This window comes from Telopea speciosissima, chromosome 2 (assembly GCF_018873765.1).
Source record: "Telopea speciosissima isolate NSW1024214 ecotype Mountain lineage chromosome 2, Tspe_v1, whole genome shotgun sequence".
Taxonomy (NCBI): domain Eukaryota; kingdom Viridiplantae; phylum Streptophyta; class Magnoliopsida; order Proteales; family Proteaceae; genus Telopea; species Telopea speciosissima.
Genome location: NC_057917.1, coordinates 68,098,310 through 68,117,959, shown reverse-complemented (window position 1 = coordinate 68,117,959; position 19,650 = coordinate 68,098,310). Strand labels below are relative to the sequence as shown.

At 42.6% G+C, this 19,650-nt stretch overlaps 1 protein-coding gene across 1 annotated transcript; it reads left to right on the top strand.

Moving 5' to 3' along the window:
- The first annotated feature begins 14,174 nt into the window (after positions 1 to 14,174).
- On the top strand, positions 14,175 to 18,886 carry LOC122652581 (transcription elongation factor 1 homolog). The gene is made up of 5 exons (XM_043846369.1): positions 14,175 to 14,198; positions 16,047 to 16,187; positions 16,972 to 17,042; positions 18,627 to 18,648; positions 18,751 to 18,886. The coding sequence occupies exons 2-5, from the start codon at positions 16,075 to 16,077 to the stop codon at positions 18,809 to 18,811; spliced, it is 267 nt and encodes an 88-aa protein (XP_043702304.1). The 5' UTR covers positions 14,175 to 14,198; positions 16,047 to 16,074; the 3' UTR covers positions 18,812 to 18,886.
- The last annotated feature ends 764 nt before the right edge of the window (positions 18,887 to 19,650 follow it).

The window sequence follows — 19,650 nt, the reverse complement described above, 5'->3', positions numbered from 1 at the left end:
GAGGAATTTGTAAACCCTAGGATGGTGGATGAACAGTCATCCTCTATGGGTGGAGGAAAACTTAGTCCAGTTATGAATGTCATTTTAGTTTGAAAATTGTTTGCCAAATTTAAACAACCCAACTATTGATGTGTGAAAGAAGGAATTTCGGATCAAGCGTGAACCACTTCCACTCCCGCTTCGTTAAAAATAAGAAGCGAAGACTGACTTTGACCCGTCTAAAAATAAACTTCGCAATCCGCTTCGTTAAAAACATGAATTTTGTTAAATGTTAACCCTTTCTCACGATCAGATTTTATTGCCTCAGGCCCACAGATTGTTACCTGATAAAGTATTAGAAGAGCTAAGGAGCCCACCAAAAGCACAACCCGAGAACCCGAGCCCTTGCTGCGGTGCTTGAAATAATACCTTTTTGTTTTGGATGGGTGGATTGAATATTTGCTCCGGTTGGGCTCGACTGTGTAGATAAAACTTGAGGTTGATTGCTGAGGAAAATGTGGAAGAGAATAGAAATTTTCAGTAAATGCTAAGATGGACCATGATACATCCAATATTCACCGGGCCAATCAACGACCGCCACGTGTCACAGACGACCCGCTCCATAGCTAAGGGGAATGAACCGGGGTCCCAGCACCACTCGGGGGCGCGGCGACCACTCGGGCGCGGCCACGCATCAGGGCGCGGCCACACATCCGGGGCGCGGCCTCACCCAGGCGCGGCCTCACCTCGCGACCTCAGGCGCGGCCTCCTCACCAAGGCGCGGCCTCACCCAGGCGCGGCCTCCTCACCAGGGCGTGGCCTCACCCAGGCGCGGCCTCCTCACCTAGGCGCGGCCTCACCCAGGCACGGCCTCCTCACCAGGGCGCGGCCTCACCCAGGCGCGGCCTCCTCACCCAAGCGCGGCCACACACACCCAGGGGCGCGGCTTCACCTAGGCGCGGCCACACATCCAGCGCAGCCTCACCAGGCGCGGCCTGCACCCAGGCACAGCATCATGGACACCTGAGGTGGGGGCCACCCATCTACGACCAGATCGTATCGCTAAGACTCATGTCACTACCAGGACTCTAGACCGCCACTTAGAGGTCACGTCGTCCAGACGGATTCAAGCACCAAGGACGCTATCACCACACGCAGGTATCTATCCACCAAGTATCCTGATGCCACCAGGACACTCCCTCCCGCGGGGAGATGATCAATCAGGATAGAGCCCCGTTACCCAGGGCCTCTATCCACTCAACGGCACAATCGCCATCAAACTGGGACTCTCCACACCGCCATACGCTACTATAAAAGGCAAGGTACACAACCCCATCAAGGGACATCTAAACTCATACTGAATAATCACTATTCATCTATTTGCGCCAGGAGATCTAACTTTGGCATCGGAGAGCCCTAGGCCGGGACCACACCGGTTCTCTCTGTTGACCCCTTTGGTCCACTTGCAGGTGACGGCACTCGCAGGACCGCTCAACGATTTCTTGACGCAACAGACCATGTCCAAGGTCCATGGACAAGAGCATAAACCACCATAAATTAAAAAAAAAACACTGATTTGGAATCTTCAGCAATCTATATAATTGCTAAAGAATGAGATTCCATATCGACGATCATAAATGCCCTTCTACCAAATATAAAAATAAATCAATGAGGGATGACGATATTTTCATAGCTAGTATCCTTCTTCCTAATAATAAAGCGAATTTTGTGGTTTCTTTCTCCTTCTTGGTTTTGTGTTTCTATGTTCAAATTTTATAAAATTTTACATGTTTTTCACTTTCAATAATATAGAACAAACACAGTTTTTTTTTTTTTTTGATAAAATAGAACAAACATAGTTAATTTATATAATAGATCATGCATATAGATACTTCTTCTTGCAATGAATACCAGATCCACATGCAACCTATATATATGCCTAATGCTGGGGAGGATCGGTTCTTATAAATGGGATGGATGGGACTGGGTGGGATGGCCTCAGTCTATCAGCAACAGCCAAGTCAGAGAGACTCAGAGTCATCATGATAACTTCGCAGGAGGCAAGAGCCCAAAAGCCAAGCAGGTGACCCGAAATATCATTATGATCCTAACTTTGGCTATATAATTAGCAGAATTGATAAGATGTTTGTTAATTAATAATCCCTCTCTCCTATTAGTATCAGAACTGGCCTAGATCACGCAGCCCGTATGGGCTTGAAGATCAAGGAAATATGGTGCTCTAACCAAATCATCGTCGATATTCTTCCATCCCCTACTAGCTCTCCATGGCCTTGGTACTCTATTAATTAAGGACTTAATGTATATAAGTGACAGGTCCCCAAATTTCACATTTACTACGTTTAAAGATAATTTCTGTTTAGCTGTAGCACTAAACCTTGCGTCCTATGCGCAAACCAAACACTATGTATTCTACTCAGGTTTATAAGTATCTTTTCCTACTGTTTTCATCAAAAAAAAAAATCCCTTCTTTTATCAGTAATCAATCAGCATCTTCTCTCTCTCTCCTCAATGAACCCCTCTTTTCATTTCATTGGTCCACGTAATAAGAGTGGCCCCATTGAAAAGGTGCCAACAACACTCCGTTACATAATCTATCTATTTCTTAATGGGTCCCACTAATTACATGGACCAAGGTGGATGTGGTCACATGAACAAAGGATCTGGAGAGCCCCATAAATTCGCCCATCCCCTTAAACGTTTGTTGTGAAGGGGATCTCTATCCACTCAGAGAGAGAGAGGGAGCGCTTTGAAAGATGTCCAAGGAAGTGAGTGCATAAAGGAGGAGGAGACCATGGGAAGTACTACGCAGACCCACCTCCAGCCCTTCTTATCGACATGGGGGAGGGGGAGCTCAAGCTCTCCTTCCTGCGATGGTATTGGTCTTCTGGGTGTGGCTAGCTAGAATCTCTGGTCACATAGACGTGAACGTACCGACTCTCACGGTACATTCACCGTCAGTTCCGGCTCAACCAAGTGTTTTTTTGTTTTCCCTTAAATCTTGTTTTCCTCTTGCCTTCTTTTTCTTGAATCTTGATTTCTGAATCAAGTTTGCTTCTTGTTTTCCCCTTAATCTTGTTTTCATCTTTCCTTTGAATCAAATCTTATTTTCCTTATTTTTCTTAGAATCTTGATTTCTGAATCCAATTTTCTTCTTGTTTTCCTTCTTTTTCTTGAATCTTGATTTCTGAATCTAAGTTTTCTTCTTGTTTTCCTTCTTTCTCTTGAATCTTGATTTCTGAATCTAAGTTTTCTTCTTTCCTGAAAATCTTGTTTCCTATAAATAAGGATGGGAAATGAAACAACTAATAGAATGCTGAAGAAGAGAAAGATATGGACAAGCCCCCTGTTCTGACTTATAGAAGAAGAGGGAGAGATGGATGAGAGACTGTTCTGTCTACACCAACTGCAAACCCTCTTCCTCCACCTACTGCAACCCCTCTTCCACTTACTGCAACCCATGGACGAGACACTATTCCTCCTGCATCTACTGCAACCCCTCTTCCTCCACCTACTGTAACCCCTCTTCCTCCACTTACTGCAACCCCTCTTCCACTTGCTGCAACCCATGAACGAAAGACTGTTCTGGCCTACACCTACTGCAACCCCTCTTCCTCCACTTACTACAAACCCTCTTCCACTTACTGCAACCCATGGACGAGAGACCGTTCCGCCTACACCTACTGTACCCTTCTTCCTCCACCTACTGTAAACCCTCTTCCTCCACTTACTGCAACCCCTCTTCCTCCACCTACTGTAACCCCGCTTTCTCCACTTACTGCAACCCCTCTTCCTTCACCTACTGTAACCCCTCTTCCTCCACTTACTGCAACCCCTCTTCCACTTACTGCAACCCATGGACGAGAGACTATTCCGCCTACACCTACTGCAACCCCTCTTCCTCCACCTATTGTTACCCCTCTTCGTTCACTTACTGCAACCCCTCTTCCACTTACTGTAACCCATGGACGAGAGATTGTTCCGCCTACACCTACTGCATCCCCTCTTCCTCCACTTACTATAACCCTTCTTCCTCCACTTACTGCAACCCCTCTTCCACTTACTACAATCCATGGACGAGAGATTATTCCGCCTATAGGATCAAACGTTTGCCAATCCCCCAAAAGACGCCTTGTGAAGAAATGTGCAGCTTTATTTTCTTATTGTTCACCAGCCAGTGCGCATCGCGCTACCTGAGCCGGGATCTGGGTGGACGTTGGATTCCCCAACAATCTCCCCCAACTCAAGCTCAGGGACCACTCACAAATATAATCTGCTCCGCAGCATGTCGCACGCGGGGAGACTTGAACCCGCAACCACCTGCTCTGATACCAATTGTAGGATCAAGCGCTTGCTAATCCCCCAAAAGACACCTTGTGATGGAAGTTGTAAATTTATTTCCTTATTGCACACCAGCCAATGCGCATCACTTCGCCCGAGCTGGGATCTGGGCGGGCGTTGGATTCCCGAACATCGCCTACACCTACTGTAACCCCTCTTCCACTTACTGCAATCCCTCTTCCTCCACCTACATTCCAATTAACAAAGCATGCATTTGACCGTCTGATTTCTAAAATGGCAGGGAATGAGGAGCAGTCTTCCAAGAAAATTAGGTCTTCCTCATTGTATGTTTTTTTTTTGTTTCTCCCCCCTCAAATCTCATCTCTGCTTTAATATGTTTCTTTTTCACCTTCTGAAACCCCTCTTCCTACACCTACTGTAACCCCTCTTCCACTTACTACAACCCATGGACGAGAGACTGTTCCGCCTACACCTACTGCAACCCCTCTTCCTCCACCTACTGTAACCCCTCTTCCTCACTTACTGCATCCCCTCTTCTACTTACTACAACCCATGGATGAGAGACTGTTCCGCCTACACCTACCGCAACTCCTCTTCCTCCACCTACTGTAACCCCTCTTCCTCCACTTACTACAACCCCTCTTCCACTTGCTACAACCCATGGATGAGAGACTATTCCGCCTAAACCTACTGCAACCCCTCTTCCTCCACCTATTATAACCCCTCTTCCTCCACTAATTGCAACCCCTCTTCCACTTACTGCAACCCATGGATGAGAGACTGTTTCGCCTATAGAATCAAACACTTACCAATCCCCCAAAAGACGCCTTGTGAGGAAATGTGCGACTTTATTTTCTTATTGCACACCAGCCAGTGCGTATCGCTCTGCCCGAGCCGAGATTTGGGCGGGCGTTGGATTCCCTAATAATCCCCCCCAACGCACGCTCAGGGACCACTCGTCAATACAGTTTGCTCCACAGTATGTCGCACGCAGGGAGACTCGAACCCGCGACCACCTGCTCTGATCCTAATTGTAGGATCAAGCCCTTGCCAATCCCACAAAAGATGCCTTGTGAGGGAAGGTGCAACTTTATTTTCTTATTGCACACCAGTTAGTGTGCCCTTATTGCACACCAATCAGTGTGCATCGCTCCGTCCGAGTCGGGATCTGAAGGGGCATTGGATTCCCCAATAATCCCCCAACGTATGCTTAGGGACCACTCGCAAATATAGTCTACTCCACAGTATGTCGCACGCGGGGAGACTTGAACCCGCGACCACCTGCTCTAATACCAATTGTAGGATCAAGCACTTGCCAATCCCCCAAAAGACGCCTTGTGAGGGAAGGTCTAACTTTATTTCCTTATTACGCACCAACCAGTGCACATCGCTCCGTCCGAGCCAAGATCTGGGCAGACGTTGGATTCCCCAACATCGCCTACACCTAGTGTAACCCCTCTTCCACTTACTGCAGCCCCTCTTCCTCCACCTACATTCCAATTGACAAAGCATGCATTTGACCATCTGATTTCTAAAATGGCAGGGAATGAGGAGAAGTCTTCCAAGAAAATTAGGTCTTCCTCATTGTGTGTGTGTGTGTGTATATGTGTTTTTTTTGTTTCTCCCCCTCAAATCTCATCTCTGCTTTAATATGTTTCTTCTTCACCTTCTGATATATATATAGATATATATTTTAAAGCTTCTCCGAGGCAATCCAAAAACTTCAACAAAAGAAAACATATTGGGATGGTTTGGATGCTATTCATGAAACAATTGAGACGTATATGAAGTCTCAAGAAGAGAGTTAGATTCCCAGGTATCTTGAGTTTAATTGTTTTTATTTGTTAAATTTTTTCTTACCTCTTTTTTTTTTTTTTTTTTTTTTTTTTTTTTTTTACAGTAATTGGGTTGAATTAAAACATAGCATTCATGAGGAACTTGATAAATTTAAGGATCATATGGTTGCCTACTTTGAAACCTTGAAGAGTTTTCGGATGGAGGGGGAGAACAACGATGCAATGGAAGGCTTGGGAGTTGTAGATGTTGTTACCAATCAGCAGATAGAGCCACAAGTTGTGATGGAAGAGATGGAGGGGAAGAACAACGATGCAATGGAAGGCCTGGGAGCTGTAGATGTTGTTGCCAATCAACAGGTGGAGCCACATGTTGAGGTGGAAGAGATGGAGGGGGAGGAGAACGATGCAATGGAAGGCCTCAGAGTTGTAGATGTTGTTGTCAATCGGCAGGTGGAGCCACAAGTTGAGGTGGAAGAGATGGAGGGGGAGGAGAACGATGCAATATTGGAAGCAGTCCAGATATTATCTTTGTGCGTGTGCCAATCCCCCAAAAGATGTCTTGTGTGGGAAGGTGCAACTTTATTTTTTTATTGCACACCAGCCAGTGCGCATTGCTCCGCCCGAGCCAGGATCTAGGTGGGTGTTGGATTCCCCAACACTGCCTACACCTACTTCAACCCCTCTTCCTCCGCCTACATTTCAATTGACAAAGCATACATTTGACCGTCTGATTTTTGAAATGGCAGGGAATGAGTAGTCTTCCAAGAAAATTAGGTCTTCCTCATTGTGTATGTGTGTGTGTGTGTGTGTGTTTTTTTTTTGTTTCTCCCCTCTCAAATCTCATCTCTGCTTTAATATATTTCTTCTTCACCTTCTGATATATATATATATATATATATATATATATATATATATATATATATATGTATATATATTTAAAGCTTCTCCAAAGCAATCCATAAACTTCAACAAGAGAAAACATATTGGGATGGTTTGGATGGTATTCATGAAACAGTTGAGACGTATATGAAATCTCAAGAAGAGAGTGAGATTCCCAAGTATCTTGAGTTTAATTGTTTTTATTTGTTAAATTTTTCCTTACCTCTCTGTTAACTTTTTTTTTTTTTTTTTATAGTAGTTGGGTTGAATTGAAACATAGCATTGATGAGAAACTTGATAAATTTAAGGATCATATGATTGCCTACTTTGAAACCTTGAAGAGTTTTGGATGGAGGTAAGAACAACGATGCAAGGAAGGCCGGGGTTAGTGTTTGTCAATCGCGGGAGTCACAGTTATGGTGGAAGAGATGGAGGGAAGAACAACGATGCAATGGAAGGCCCGGGAGATGTAGATGTTGTTGCCAATCAACAGGTGCAGCCACATGTTGAGGTAGAAGAGATGGAGGGGGAGGAGAACGATGTAATGGAAGGCCTGGGAGCTGTAGTTGTTGTAGCCAATCAGTAGGTGGATCCACAAGTTGAGGTGGAAGAGGAGATTCCTGTTGTTGCCACCCCCCAACACACGCTCAGAGACCACTCACAAATACAGTCTGCTCCGCAGTATGTCGCACGCGGGGAGACTCGAACCCGTGACCACCTACTCTGATACCAATTGTAGAATCAACGTTTGTCAATCCCCCAAAAGACGTCTTGTGAGAAAATGTGTAAATTTATTTCCTTATTGGACACCAACCAGTGCGCATCGCTCCGCCCGAGCCGGGATCTGGGCGGACGTTGGATTCCTCAATAATCCCCCAACGCCCATTCAGGGACCACTCATAAATACAGTCTGCTCTACAGTATATCGCACGTGGGGAGACTCGAACCCACGACCACCTGCTCTGATATCAATTGTGGGATCAAGCGCTTGCCAATCCCCCAAAAGACGTCTTATGAGAGAAGGTACAACTTTATTTCCTTATTGCACATCAGCCAGTGCACATCGCTCCACCAGAGCCGGGATCTGGGCAGGCATTGAATTCCCCAACATTGCCTACACCTACTGCAACCCCTCTTCCATTTACTGCAGCCCCTTTTCCTCCACCTACATTCCAATTGACAAAGCATGCATTTGACCATATGATTTTTGAAATGGCAGAGAATGAGGAGCAGTCTTCTAAGAAAATTAGGTCTTCCTTATATATTTTAAAGCTTCTCCTAGGCAATCCAGAAACTTCAACAAGAGAAAATATATTGGGATGGTTTGGATGCTATTCATGAAACAATTGAGACGTATATCAAGTCTCAAGAAGAGAGTGAAATTCCTAGGTATCTTGAGTTTAATTGTTTTTATTTGTTAAATTTCTTCTTACCTCTATTTTTTTTTTTTTTTTTTTTTATAATAGTTAGGTTGAATTGAAACATAGCATTAATGAGGAACTTGATAAATTCAAGGATCATATGGTTGCCTACTTTGAAACCTTAAAGAGTTTTCGGATTAAGGGGAAGAACAACGATGTAATGGAAGGCTTGGGAGCTGTAGATGTTGTTGCCAATCAGTAGATAGAGCCACAAGTTGTGGTGGAAGAAATGGAGGGGAAGAACAACGATGCAATGGAAGGCCTGGGAGCTGTAGATGTTGTTGCCAATCAGCAGGTGGAGCCACATGTTGAGGTGGAAGAGATGGAGGGGGAGGGGAAAGATGCAATATTGGAAGCAGCCCAGATATTGTTTGGAGTGTCCAGATCTGCGCAGGATCCACAAGTTGAGGTGGAAAAAGAGATTCCTGTTGTTGCCACCCCCCAACGCACTCAGGGACCACTCGCAAATATAGTCTTCTCCGCAGTATGTCATACGCGGGGAAACTCGAACCCACGGCCACCTGCTCTGATACCAATTGTAAGATCAAGCGCTTGTTAATCCCCCAAAAGATGCCTTGTGAGGGAAGGTACAACTTAATTTTTTTATTGCACACCAGCCAATGCGCATCGCTCGGCCCGAGCCAGGATCTAGGCAGGCGTTGGATTCCCCAACACCGCCTACACCTATTTCAACCCCTCTTCCACTTATTGCAACCCCTCTTCCCCCACCTAAATTCCAATTGATAAAGCATGCATTTGACTGTCTAATTTCTGAAATGGCAGGGAATGAGGAGCAATCTTCCAAAAAATTAGGTCAACCTCATTGTGTGTGTGTGTGTGTGTGTTGTTTCTCCCTCTCAAATCTCATCTGTGTTTAATATGTTTCTTCTTCACCTTCTCAATATATATATATATATATATATATATATATATATATATATATATATATATATATATATATATATATTTAATGCGTCTCTAAGGCAATCCAGAAACTTCAACAAGAGAAAACATATTGGGATGGTTTGGATGCTATTCATGAAACAGTTGAGACGTATATGAAGTCTCAAGAAGAGAGTGAGATTCTCAGGTATCTTGAGTTTAAGTATTTTTATTTGTTAAATTTTTCCTTACCTTCCTGTTAACTCTTTTTTTTTACAGTAATTGGGTTGAATTGAAACATAGCATTGATGAGGAACTTGATAAATTCAAGGATCATATGGTTGCCTACTTTGAAACCTTGAAGAGTTTTGGATGAAGAGGAAGAACAACGATGCAATGGAAGACCTGGGAGCTGTAGATGTTGTTGTCAATCAGCAAGTGGAGCCACAAGTTGTGGTGAAAGAGATAGAGGGGAAGAACAATGATGCAATGGAAGGCCTGGGAGCTGTAGATGTTGTTGCCAATCAGCAGGTGGAGCCACATGTTGAGGTGGAAGAGATGGAGGAGGAGGAGAACGATGCAATGGAAGGCCTGGGAGCTGTAGTTGTTGTTGCCAATCAGCAGGTGGATCCACAAGTTGAGGTGGAAGAAGAGATTCATGTTGTTGCCACCCCCCCCAACGCACGCTCAAGGATCACTCGTAAATACAATCTGCTCCACAGTATGTCGCATGTGGGGAAACTCAAACCCGCGATCACCTACTCTGATACCAATTGTAGGATCAAGGGCTTGCCAATCCCCCAAAAGACGTTTTGTGAGAGAAGGTGCAACTTTAATTCCTTATTCCACACCAGTCAGTGTGCATCGCTCCGCCAGAGTCGGGATCTGGGCTGGCGTTGGATTCCCCAACACTGCCTACACCTACTGCAACCCCTCTTCCTCCACCTACATTTCAATTGACAAAGCATGCATTTGACCGTCTGATTTCTGAAATGGCAGGGAATGAGGAATAGTCTTCCAAGAAAATTAGGTCTTCCTCATTGTGTGTGTGTGTGTGTGTGTGTTTTTTTTTTTTTGTTTCTCCCCCCTCAAATCTCATCTCTGCTTTAATATGTTTCTTCTTCACCTCCAAGTTGCAGGTACTTGAAGCGGCAATGGCTGTTGGCGGAGGATGCTTGAAGGTCGTCAATGGTACTTCTTCTTTCTCTCAATTCCTTTGTTGCAAGGGAGAAAGGCTTATACCTTTTTTAAGGCCAATTAAAGGGTAATATCATCTTTTGAACTACTGTTTTAACACCGTTAGCCACTTAGGGTACGGTTGATAGAATCTTTCAAAAATAGGGAGAGCATTATCATTATTCAAAATTTGGGGGAAGGGTTTGATATTATGGATACTTAAGAGGGGAGGGGGATGATATTTACCCCAAAAAAAATCCCATAAATTTGCTTTGGAAATCAATCCAATATCTCTGATGACATACTCAACAAAGATCAAAAGTTCTTTGTCTTGAGATTCCAACACAACCATGGAGCATGGATGGGCTGAAGAAGGTCAAGGAAGAAGCTATTGGAGATGGAGTAAACAGGATTTCTTCCCTGAACAATCCTTCCAAACCCACGGGGGTATAACTTGGCTTCTTAACTTTTATGGAAAGAGAAAAACTTTAGCTTCTTAGATCTTCACTGATTTCAAACCAGAGCTTTGAACAAGGTTTCAAAACTTGAAATCAGGAATAGGATCTGTATCTATTGGAGCAACTTTTTATCATTCCTTCTTTCCCAAAAGTAGGATATAATAAGATTTTCTTTCTAAGAGGATGAAGGATCCTAACAATCCGTTTTTTTCTTGTAACGGTGACTCTATTGGCAAAAGTGAAACTTCTAATTTTAATTAGTTTTTAAAAAGGAGGATTTTCATGCACTACTGTATAAGGTGGGGGAGGAGTTATGTTGCATCAAATAGGGGGCATTTGGTCATTTCAATGTATGAACGTGCAAGAGTGCCCGGTCGTTCATGAAACTTTTCCCTATTTTTAAATTACGAAAAAAATGAGCCTGTCTAGGAGTGTGGCTCCTATGCCCGCCGCCCTCTTGAAATTATCATCTGGCCCCATGAAAGGCGGATATCCTATCCCTATTGATGCTTCTATGCGCACTCTCATTGGCCCCAAGCTGCTGCAAGGGTCACACTCCTGGATAGAAAAAAACTCTCCCCCTTAAAAAAAATAAATTATTTTCTTTCTTATGTCATTTTTTTATGTTATATATATATATATATATATATATATATATATATATATATATATATTGTATGGGAAAAGAAAATATTTATATTAAGATAGAAAAGATAACTACTGTACAATATTATTGTGTAACTGTAATTGCTCTTGGTGAATATACATATGTTTAGCAAGAGCATAAAGTAAAGAGAAGATTAGAACATCAGGATTGAAAACAAAAAGCTTGGAGTTTAAGGCTATGGTGGTTGCAAGATCAAAATATAGTAATGGTAGCTGACGGACTGATTTGTAGGGATTATTGATCAGCTCCACGATCTTTTCGTTGTTGAACCATACTTCCCTGATGTTGTATCCATGTCTGGTAGCAAACTTCATCCCCTAAGTGAGACCAAACAATTATGTTTCCATAACATTGTTAGTACCTGTAGACGCTGAATTTTATCACCCCCCCCGACGATGATGATAACAGGACACGGACATACATCGGTATCTCTCTCAAGAAGAACTCTTGTCCCTACATCTGAATCAAATCACCCTAGTATCCCTAAAATGACTTATAAGACCATTTTACTAAACGCTGAAGAAGGTACTGCTCACCTTCCCCAACCACGGCGGAGGAAAAAGTGCTACTGCGCTCCCCTGGCACCGTGGACTTTTCCACGCCACCGTGGGGGCCCACCACGACATCTATGTACTTTTTTCACGGCGCCATGAAGGGGTGTGACATCAGCCTGCTGACGTCACTTTTCCACGGCGCTGTGGAGGGCTTATCCGACCAAGGGTGAGGGTCCCCCTCCCTCATTTCTCAAGCTTTTCTCGGGTAAGGAGACCCTCCAGGGCTTGTTTTGCCCCCCTTTTCACCCTCTTTTCCCCCGTCTTTTCCTCATGAGTATGTGAGTGAGTGGAGTTCTTCGACGTGGGTAGATCCTTCGGTTACCCATCCAAACATAAAGCGATTCGGTTCTTAGGTATTGTTATCCCGTCAGTGTACGGATAATGAAAAACCCCATTCACAACCGTTATTTTGTCTGTATACAGATAACGAGAATCTCTTATATAGCCGTTACTCTGCCCGAAGTCTGAGTGACAAAACTCATCTCGTATAGCCTCATTCTGTCCGGCAAGAGAGAGACAAGTCGATTGTCCGTCTCCACCTGAGCCGTGGAACATCACATATTTCGCCATCGGTGCGCTTTCATTTATTTCTTGCATTTCTAGACAGGTATCTGTCTCTTTCCCACTCATTAGTTTTGGCATAATGTAGACAATTAAAGCAACTCGTTTAGTGTATATAGTAAATGATTTTTTCTTTCTTTGTCAAGATTAGTGCATCATAACTTAACCTTACATGTTAGTATATGATATATTATCAAGGGAGAATATTCAAAAACCAGCATCTAGTAGAAGGACCGGTTTATCCGGGCGAGGTGGGCGCCTAACACCTTCCCACCCTCGTAACCTGACTACTTACCCTAAATCTTTGACCATATCATATGGAATCACGTAGCCCTTTCCGCTAACCCCGGATGGGGCTACACCCATTGGGTCATAGGCCCTAATCCTAGGTGGCGACTCTATTTCTTTATAAAGCATGATCCTAATCCCCATGATGATATATCGGAACGATACGCCGTTATTCATCGAAAACAATCTTTGTCGCCAAGAGGCTGAGGAACCCTCGTCCTGAGGACCACGGTACTTACAGTACCCAAAAAACCTGCAGAAAGAAATTTAAGTTCTCCTTGTAGTAGAACTGTAAAGGCCCAACCAGATCTATTTAGTTCTGAGGCAGCAGCCCCTACGCATAGCAAAATTGGGAAATTAAAGACTAGAAGATTATCCAAAGAAGATAATCTATTGAACCCATTCATGTAGCATGTTGAAGACTCAAAAGGATCACAACAAGGCGGGTAAACCGAAAGCTCACAGAGCCATTTGTTAGCCATAGCCATGATCCATAACGTATCTGGCTTATCCTTCTGAAATAGAACTTTGTTGGTGAATCCAAAGGAAATAACAAAAGATGATGAAAACAGAGAAAAACCACTTTGTCATGACTTTTATCTTTTAAATTGTTTAGAGTATAGGACTCACAAAAGTGTAATAAAGACGTAAATTGTTATATTGGAATCGTTATCGCCTACGGTTCTCTGATCGGTGCGGTTCCCTAGTGCCTCTCACAAGAGGGGGTGGGACCCACTCGGGACACCTGACCGAACACTCTGCCCAGGTGGGGTCCACCCTTCTCTTGTGAGAGGCACTAGGGAACTGCATCGATCAGGAACCGCACAGGAAAAAAATTAGATTGTAGTGGTTGTCCTCCAGCCTTATTTGACTTTTGAGTCTAAAATTTTACCGATGAGGGCAAGAGCGATATTAGTGGTCAAGGTCTCCACTGTTCAATTTACTTCTCTATCAAATGGGTATTATCGGTAATGCAGCTAGTGAAACGTAAAATGGACCCGTAGCCGAGGAGTGAACCACCAGCGAGGCTCCGACAAAGACTGAATAAAATGCTGATTCCACGCGATGTAGCGACACGCGCAACTCCAACACCGCGCGTGTACCAATACCACACCACACCTATATATAAGGTAATCGCTTGTTTTGACTGTAGTCTTTTACTGCTGATCGGGGCGATTGCTCTTTAAGAATTCTTATGTTCTCCCTGCAATTTAATTTGGTATGCTTTCAATATTATGTGATGAATCGTATAATTCGATTTTCGACTTTAGGGCTTCTGTTATTTGATCAAGAAAGATTTAAGTTGTTCTTTCGGTTCTTGTGGGGTTCTATGTTCGTTTACTTTATTTCTGCTTTGGGATGCAGGAGGGAAATCTTGTTTGATTTTTGATGATGGTGATTCAGTCTAACTGGCTTGTTTTTAGTTATTCTTAGGGTTCTGTTGAAGTGGAAGTAGTAAAACTTAGGTTGCGTGTGTTACTGTGATGCTGTTCTAGCTTGACAGAATTTGGTTTCGTTAGATTAGGGTTTCCTTTTTGTGAAAGAAAATCAAGCGGTACTTAAGTTGGTTCCACACTTCATGTTACAAGTGTTTTGAATATCTGTTGGCTTAAGTTTTCGCTTGATACTCTGAAGATCAAAGGTGGGGATCTCTTATGTAGTGCTTTAACATACTAATTTTCCTGCTGATGGGGGCTGGGTTCACTGTTCCCGTTGTCTCTGCTGTTAGTTTCGTCTCGAAGAGGGGGGTTTTACAACGTAGAATTTAGGTCCACGGTCTGTAGTATGGACTGTTAAGAGACCACCTGATTACTGATCTGTTGTCATTCAATTCGTTTGTTTCAAGTTGTATAACAAGATCTAACTATGTGGGCTTAGGTTCAATTTTTCTATAGTATAAGCTGATAATTTCTTCTGAAAAAGTGCAATTTACAGAATAAGGACAGGGGCTTGTAGTTTGCATTCCATCATGTACTACTAAATTACCAGTTTAGAATTGGTTTAGATTTTGTACATAATCATGACAGGTTATTTTTCCCAAGTATAGAGTACATAATGGTGTGGTAGATGCTCTTGCTGATTTCACAGCCTCCCACCCCCCCCCCCCCAAAAAAAAAGAGCTTATTAATCTTCGATGATGTATTGCCTAGTCAGTAAATTTTATTTTTTTTTTTGGGGGGGGGGGGGGTAGAAATACCTTGTGGTGCTGGTCTCAATGCCATCCGAGAATCCAGATTTGATTGTTGCATTATAAGAAAATAAAGGAATTATGAAGAAGTCTTTTATTTTTTTTGTTGAAATTTTACTATTTGTGTTTTTGTTCATTTAATTCACCTTCAGTATTTTGGTGCAAGACTCCAATTCATTGCTTGGTGATATGGGAAGGGGACCTTTATCCCCTGAGGTTCGCTGACCGGTACGGTTGCGGTTCCTCTCATAGGGGGGGGGGGAAGGGCTGAAATGACCATTCCACCCCCTGACCGAACACACTGCCCGGGTGGGGTCCACACCCTTTTATTAGAGGCACTAGGGAACCGTACCGGGCAGGAGAACTGCAGGTGATAAAAATTGTATGGGAAGGATACACATTGACTTGTATTTTATACTTTTTTATATAAGATGTTCAAATTCATCACTTAGTCTCTAGAGATATCCTATACGGAGATAACAAATCATATTCCAAACAATGCTGGAAAATTTAGAAAATTAGCATTTCATTTGCCATGCATGATTTTATGAATGAATCTCTGTTATAGGTGCTTTCCCCGTATGAATGGTATTTTTTTTCTTGTTATTCTAATTGTGTGATGCTCTTTCTGAATAATTTGAGTTTGGGGCAACTCTTAATTTGAGGGATTTTTAAATATGAAAGATTTACATAGAGTGTAATTATTCAACATCGAAGATAGTATTTTGGCTGTGTCCTAAGTAATTTCTGTTTGCAATATATATTCTTATCGTGTAATTTTGCTGCGCTTCTGCATATATTTGATTGAAAAAGTACTTATAGAATTCTGTACATATGATATTCTCTTCATGGTGATAACATGATGGTTCTACCAGTGCTACTGAAGGTGAAACTTGCGTGGAGACATGGGGAAAAGGAAGTCAAGGGCAAAGCCACCTCCAAAGAAGAGGATGGACAAGCTTGATACTGTCTTCAGCTGTCCTTTCTGTAATCATGGAAGTAGTGTTGAGTGCCGCATGTAAGTGACATTAAATTCAATTCCCTCCTTTTTTTCTGCATATAAAGCATGCAATAGACCTGAGGTCCACTGACTTTTGGGGGGCTTTACTGTACGTATAGATGCCATACCGACCATTCATCTCCTAGGTTTTGGGCCACCTTATTTGTGGGATGACCTTAAACAGACTAATTGGATGGTTCAACTATCTAATGTTTATGTGTAGACAGCCTGACAGCCTAAAATTTAACAATTGGGGGGGAGGGGGGGGGGGGGGACATGCCATTTTCATTGAGTTCATGTTCAATATATCAGCTAGACAGCTCTTATCTCATTTGATGTTAGTGATTTCTAGAACTCAGTCATTTTGTCATGCCAGTGATTCCATATTCAACAACTCTCATTCACATGTTATTTCTGTTAACATCCCTAGATCTTTTTTATTTATTTATTTTTTGGGAGGAGCCGGGGATTGTGGCGATTGGTTAAACGGCCCTTTAATGATCCTCAAGAGGTTAAGTTGCTTGGAAATGGTCTCTGGAAAGTATTTTAGGCAAGAGGCAGTGAACTGAACCCATTGACCTCTGTACTAGTCCTGGACTCCTGGTAAGAGTGAGTTGGTCATGTGTAGAAACTGTAATGTATGCAGAGTCTGTTCCATTGGGAGTGATGAGACTTTCTGCTACAACCTACAGTCTACTTCCCCAACCCTTTTCTGTTTTCTGTCATATGTGCTTGGATCTGTGTTCTCATTGTAAGCTTAATCTGTTTTGGTTTTGTGACTAAAAGATTTTACTGATTGCAGTGATATGAAAAATTCGATTGGGGAAGCCGTTTGCTCAATTTGTCAAGAGAGTTTCAGCACGACAATCACTGGTATGTGTTCAGCAGTTGCTTTATAGGGCAAGTTATTCTTAATATACTATTTGGTAGGGAAATTTGGATGAACATTCTGGTCAGGATTTAGGTTTGCAATAGAATAGGCCTGGTGTCTATGGAAGGCCCAATGATAACTTTTTTGGAATCTTGAGCTGTGGGAATTGATGATATAGGCTCTATTACACAGTAAGGATAACTGGTAAACCCCTATGCAAACATCATCTGATTAGAGCACAGGTTTCAAGGCGCCAGGGGGACCCAAGTGCCTTGTCGACAAGGCACCGTAGTGTTTTTTCCCCTTTATACCAATTTTAGTATAAACACATCATAAACATCATAAGTAAATTAACAGCCAACTAAAGAAACCAGCAGGTATATATAAATTAACATACATTGTAAGACTAACCGATTGTTCACAACAAATTAGTAGTAAAAACTAGCAGTTAAATATTAATTGTACAAAGACAATATTTCAGTAATTCAGTTCAATGATACTTGATATGTCACATATCATCAGAATTGGTTCTAGCTGAGAATTAGCGATAAACTATAGCAGCATAACCAGATACAACGGTATAGCAAGGTTTAAGATTCAATGATTCCATGTATCACAAGCATTATAATCTTGTACAGTGTAATAAAAAGGTTAGGAAAAGAATCTGTATTATATAACCAAAAAAAAAATTACAAAACAGCAGAAGTCGCCCACCCGGCCACCCAGACAACTAAGGCGGGTCGCCTACCTACATCCAGTAAGATCCACCTTGACACCCTTGACACTTGGACACCTAGGCGACCGCTTGACAACTATGGATTAGAGTCAGTTACCTCTATGGTGAGCATCTATGATTCTGGTGCCACATACTCTATTTTGTCTTTTTTTCCAATAAAAAATATTGTAAACTAGTGACTTTCTTTCAGGTTCAATGACATTGGCTATTACTGTTATCTGGTTCATCTAGGCGTACAATTTATTTTAGATTATCACGTGGAACAGGAATGCGGATCCAGCTCCTCTCCACTGAGTGGAGAGCCCAATGAGGCATCCAACGGCTCAGCTGTGCCACACACATCCCGACGGCTGACTGAGTGCGCAACTGGATGTGTGCGGCGTAGCCCAGCCATCGGATGCCTCATTGGGCTCTCCACTCAGTGGAGAGGAGCCCGATCCCAGGAATGCAGCTTTTCTTTCCTTCGGACAGTTGTACCTCTGCTATAGCATGGAATATATTTAAATTGTTGTGGAGAAAAATTATATCATCATTTTGTTATGTGTTTACTTGAGTCCATGCTTGTAGAAATTGAATGGTCACTGGATCATTTGGGTCTCCAATGACTGCCATTCAGACCATCATTACCATCAGCCCTTGAAAACACTGATTTAGTGTAGCTACACCATATTTACACCATATTTGGGAGGCAGTCAGTGTGTTTCCTTAGCTAGGGATGCTGATTGGTGCTTGGTGATGGCAAAGGATGATGAACTTTTTTTTTTTTCAGTTTTCCATCGTCTATTTCTCATCCTATATTTTTCTTGAACCACTCTCTAAGCTAACTGATTCTTTGCTTTTGTTTCGGCAGCTTTGTCTGAGCCCATTGACGTGTGAGTTAAATTCATCTTTAAATTCTGCATGTAGTTTCTGCAACCAATTGTTTGCGTTTTGAGCAATATTTATCTGACAATGTGTGGGATTATGCTCTGCAGATACAGTGAGTGGATTGATGAATGTGAGCGGGTCAACAACGTTGAAGATGATGCTGCATAGGAGACCACAGAAATGTTCCACCCTGTGACTTCAATGCTGAAAGGGAAGTTGCAGAGGTAGTTTATAGTAGAACTTTTCTCAAACATCTTTGCTCTATCTGACTAGAAAGGTGTGGATTGTGAAGTGAGTGATAACTATGATAGCATAAATCATAAGCTATACCACATATGTACTTTGGTAGTATAGGCGGTAGGATATACTGCTTGTTAAAAAAGGGATAGTGAAGACGGTGCCCATGTGTAATTTGTAAATCCATCTTTCCTATGTGGAGAAACCCTACACAGTGGGGCTCTCTAAGGATAGCCCGAACGGATCATTTACAATTGTATTGAACCCAAGTATATGTTGCCTGCGTAATAGCTTCTTTTTTCTTCCTTTTAAAGTTTTATTTCATGTGATTATGTTGTGATCTGCATTTAAAGGCTAGTGTGGAATAGACCTACCTTCTACTGCATAGGCCGTGGATCCCAAAGTCAGAACCAATGCCATTGGCACATCACAGTTTCGATTAGCATCGCTGTTAGTGTGGTCAAGATCAATATTGTTCTCCCAAACCTTTTCTCTCTGGTGCCTCTTTTCCACTGCATGCTACAAATACTGCAAGGTGTCTTCAGCCTTTGGTGTCAACAAATTCTTTGCAAATCCATAACTCAAAAGCATAATAGAAATGTGATTTAATAAGAGCAGCTTAGCCTACACTACCAGTAATCGGTTTAGAGCAACCATCACAAGCTATGATTAGATTATCCCCAGAAGACAGCTTGATATCCAGGAACAGTCATATAATGAAAAACAAAAGAAATACTATAGATTGAGGAATCGACAGAGCAAGGAGAAGG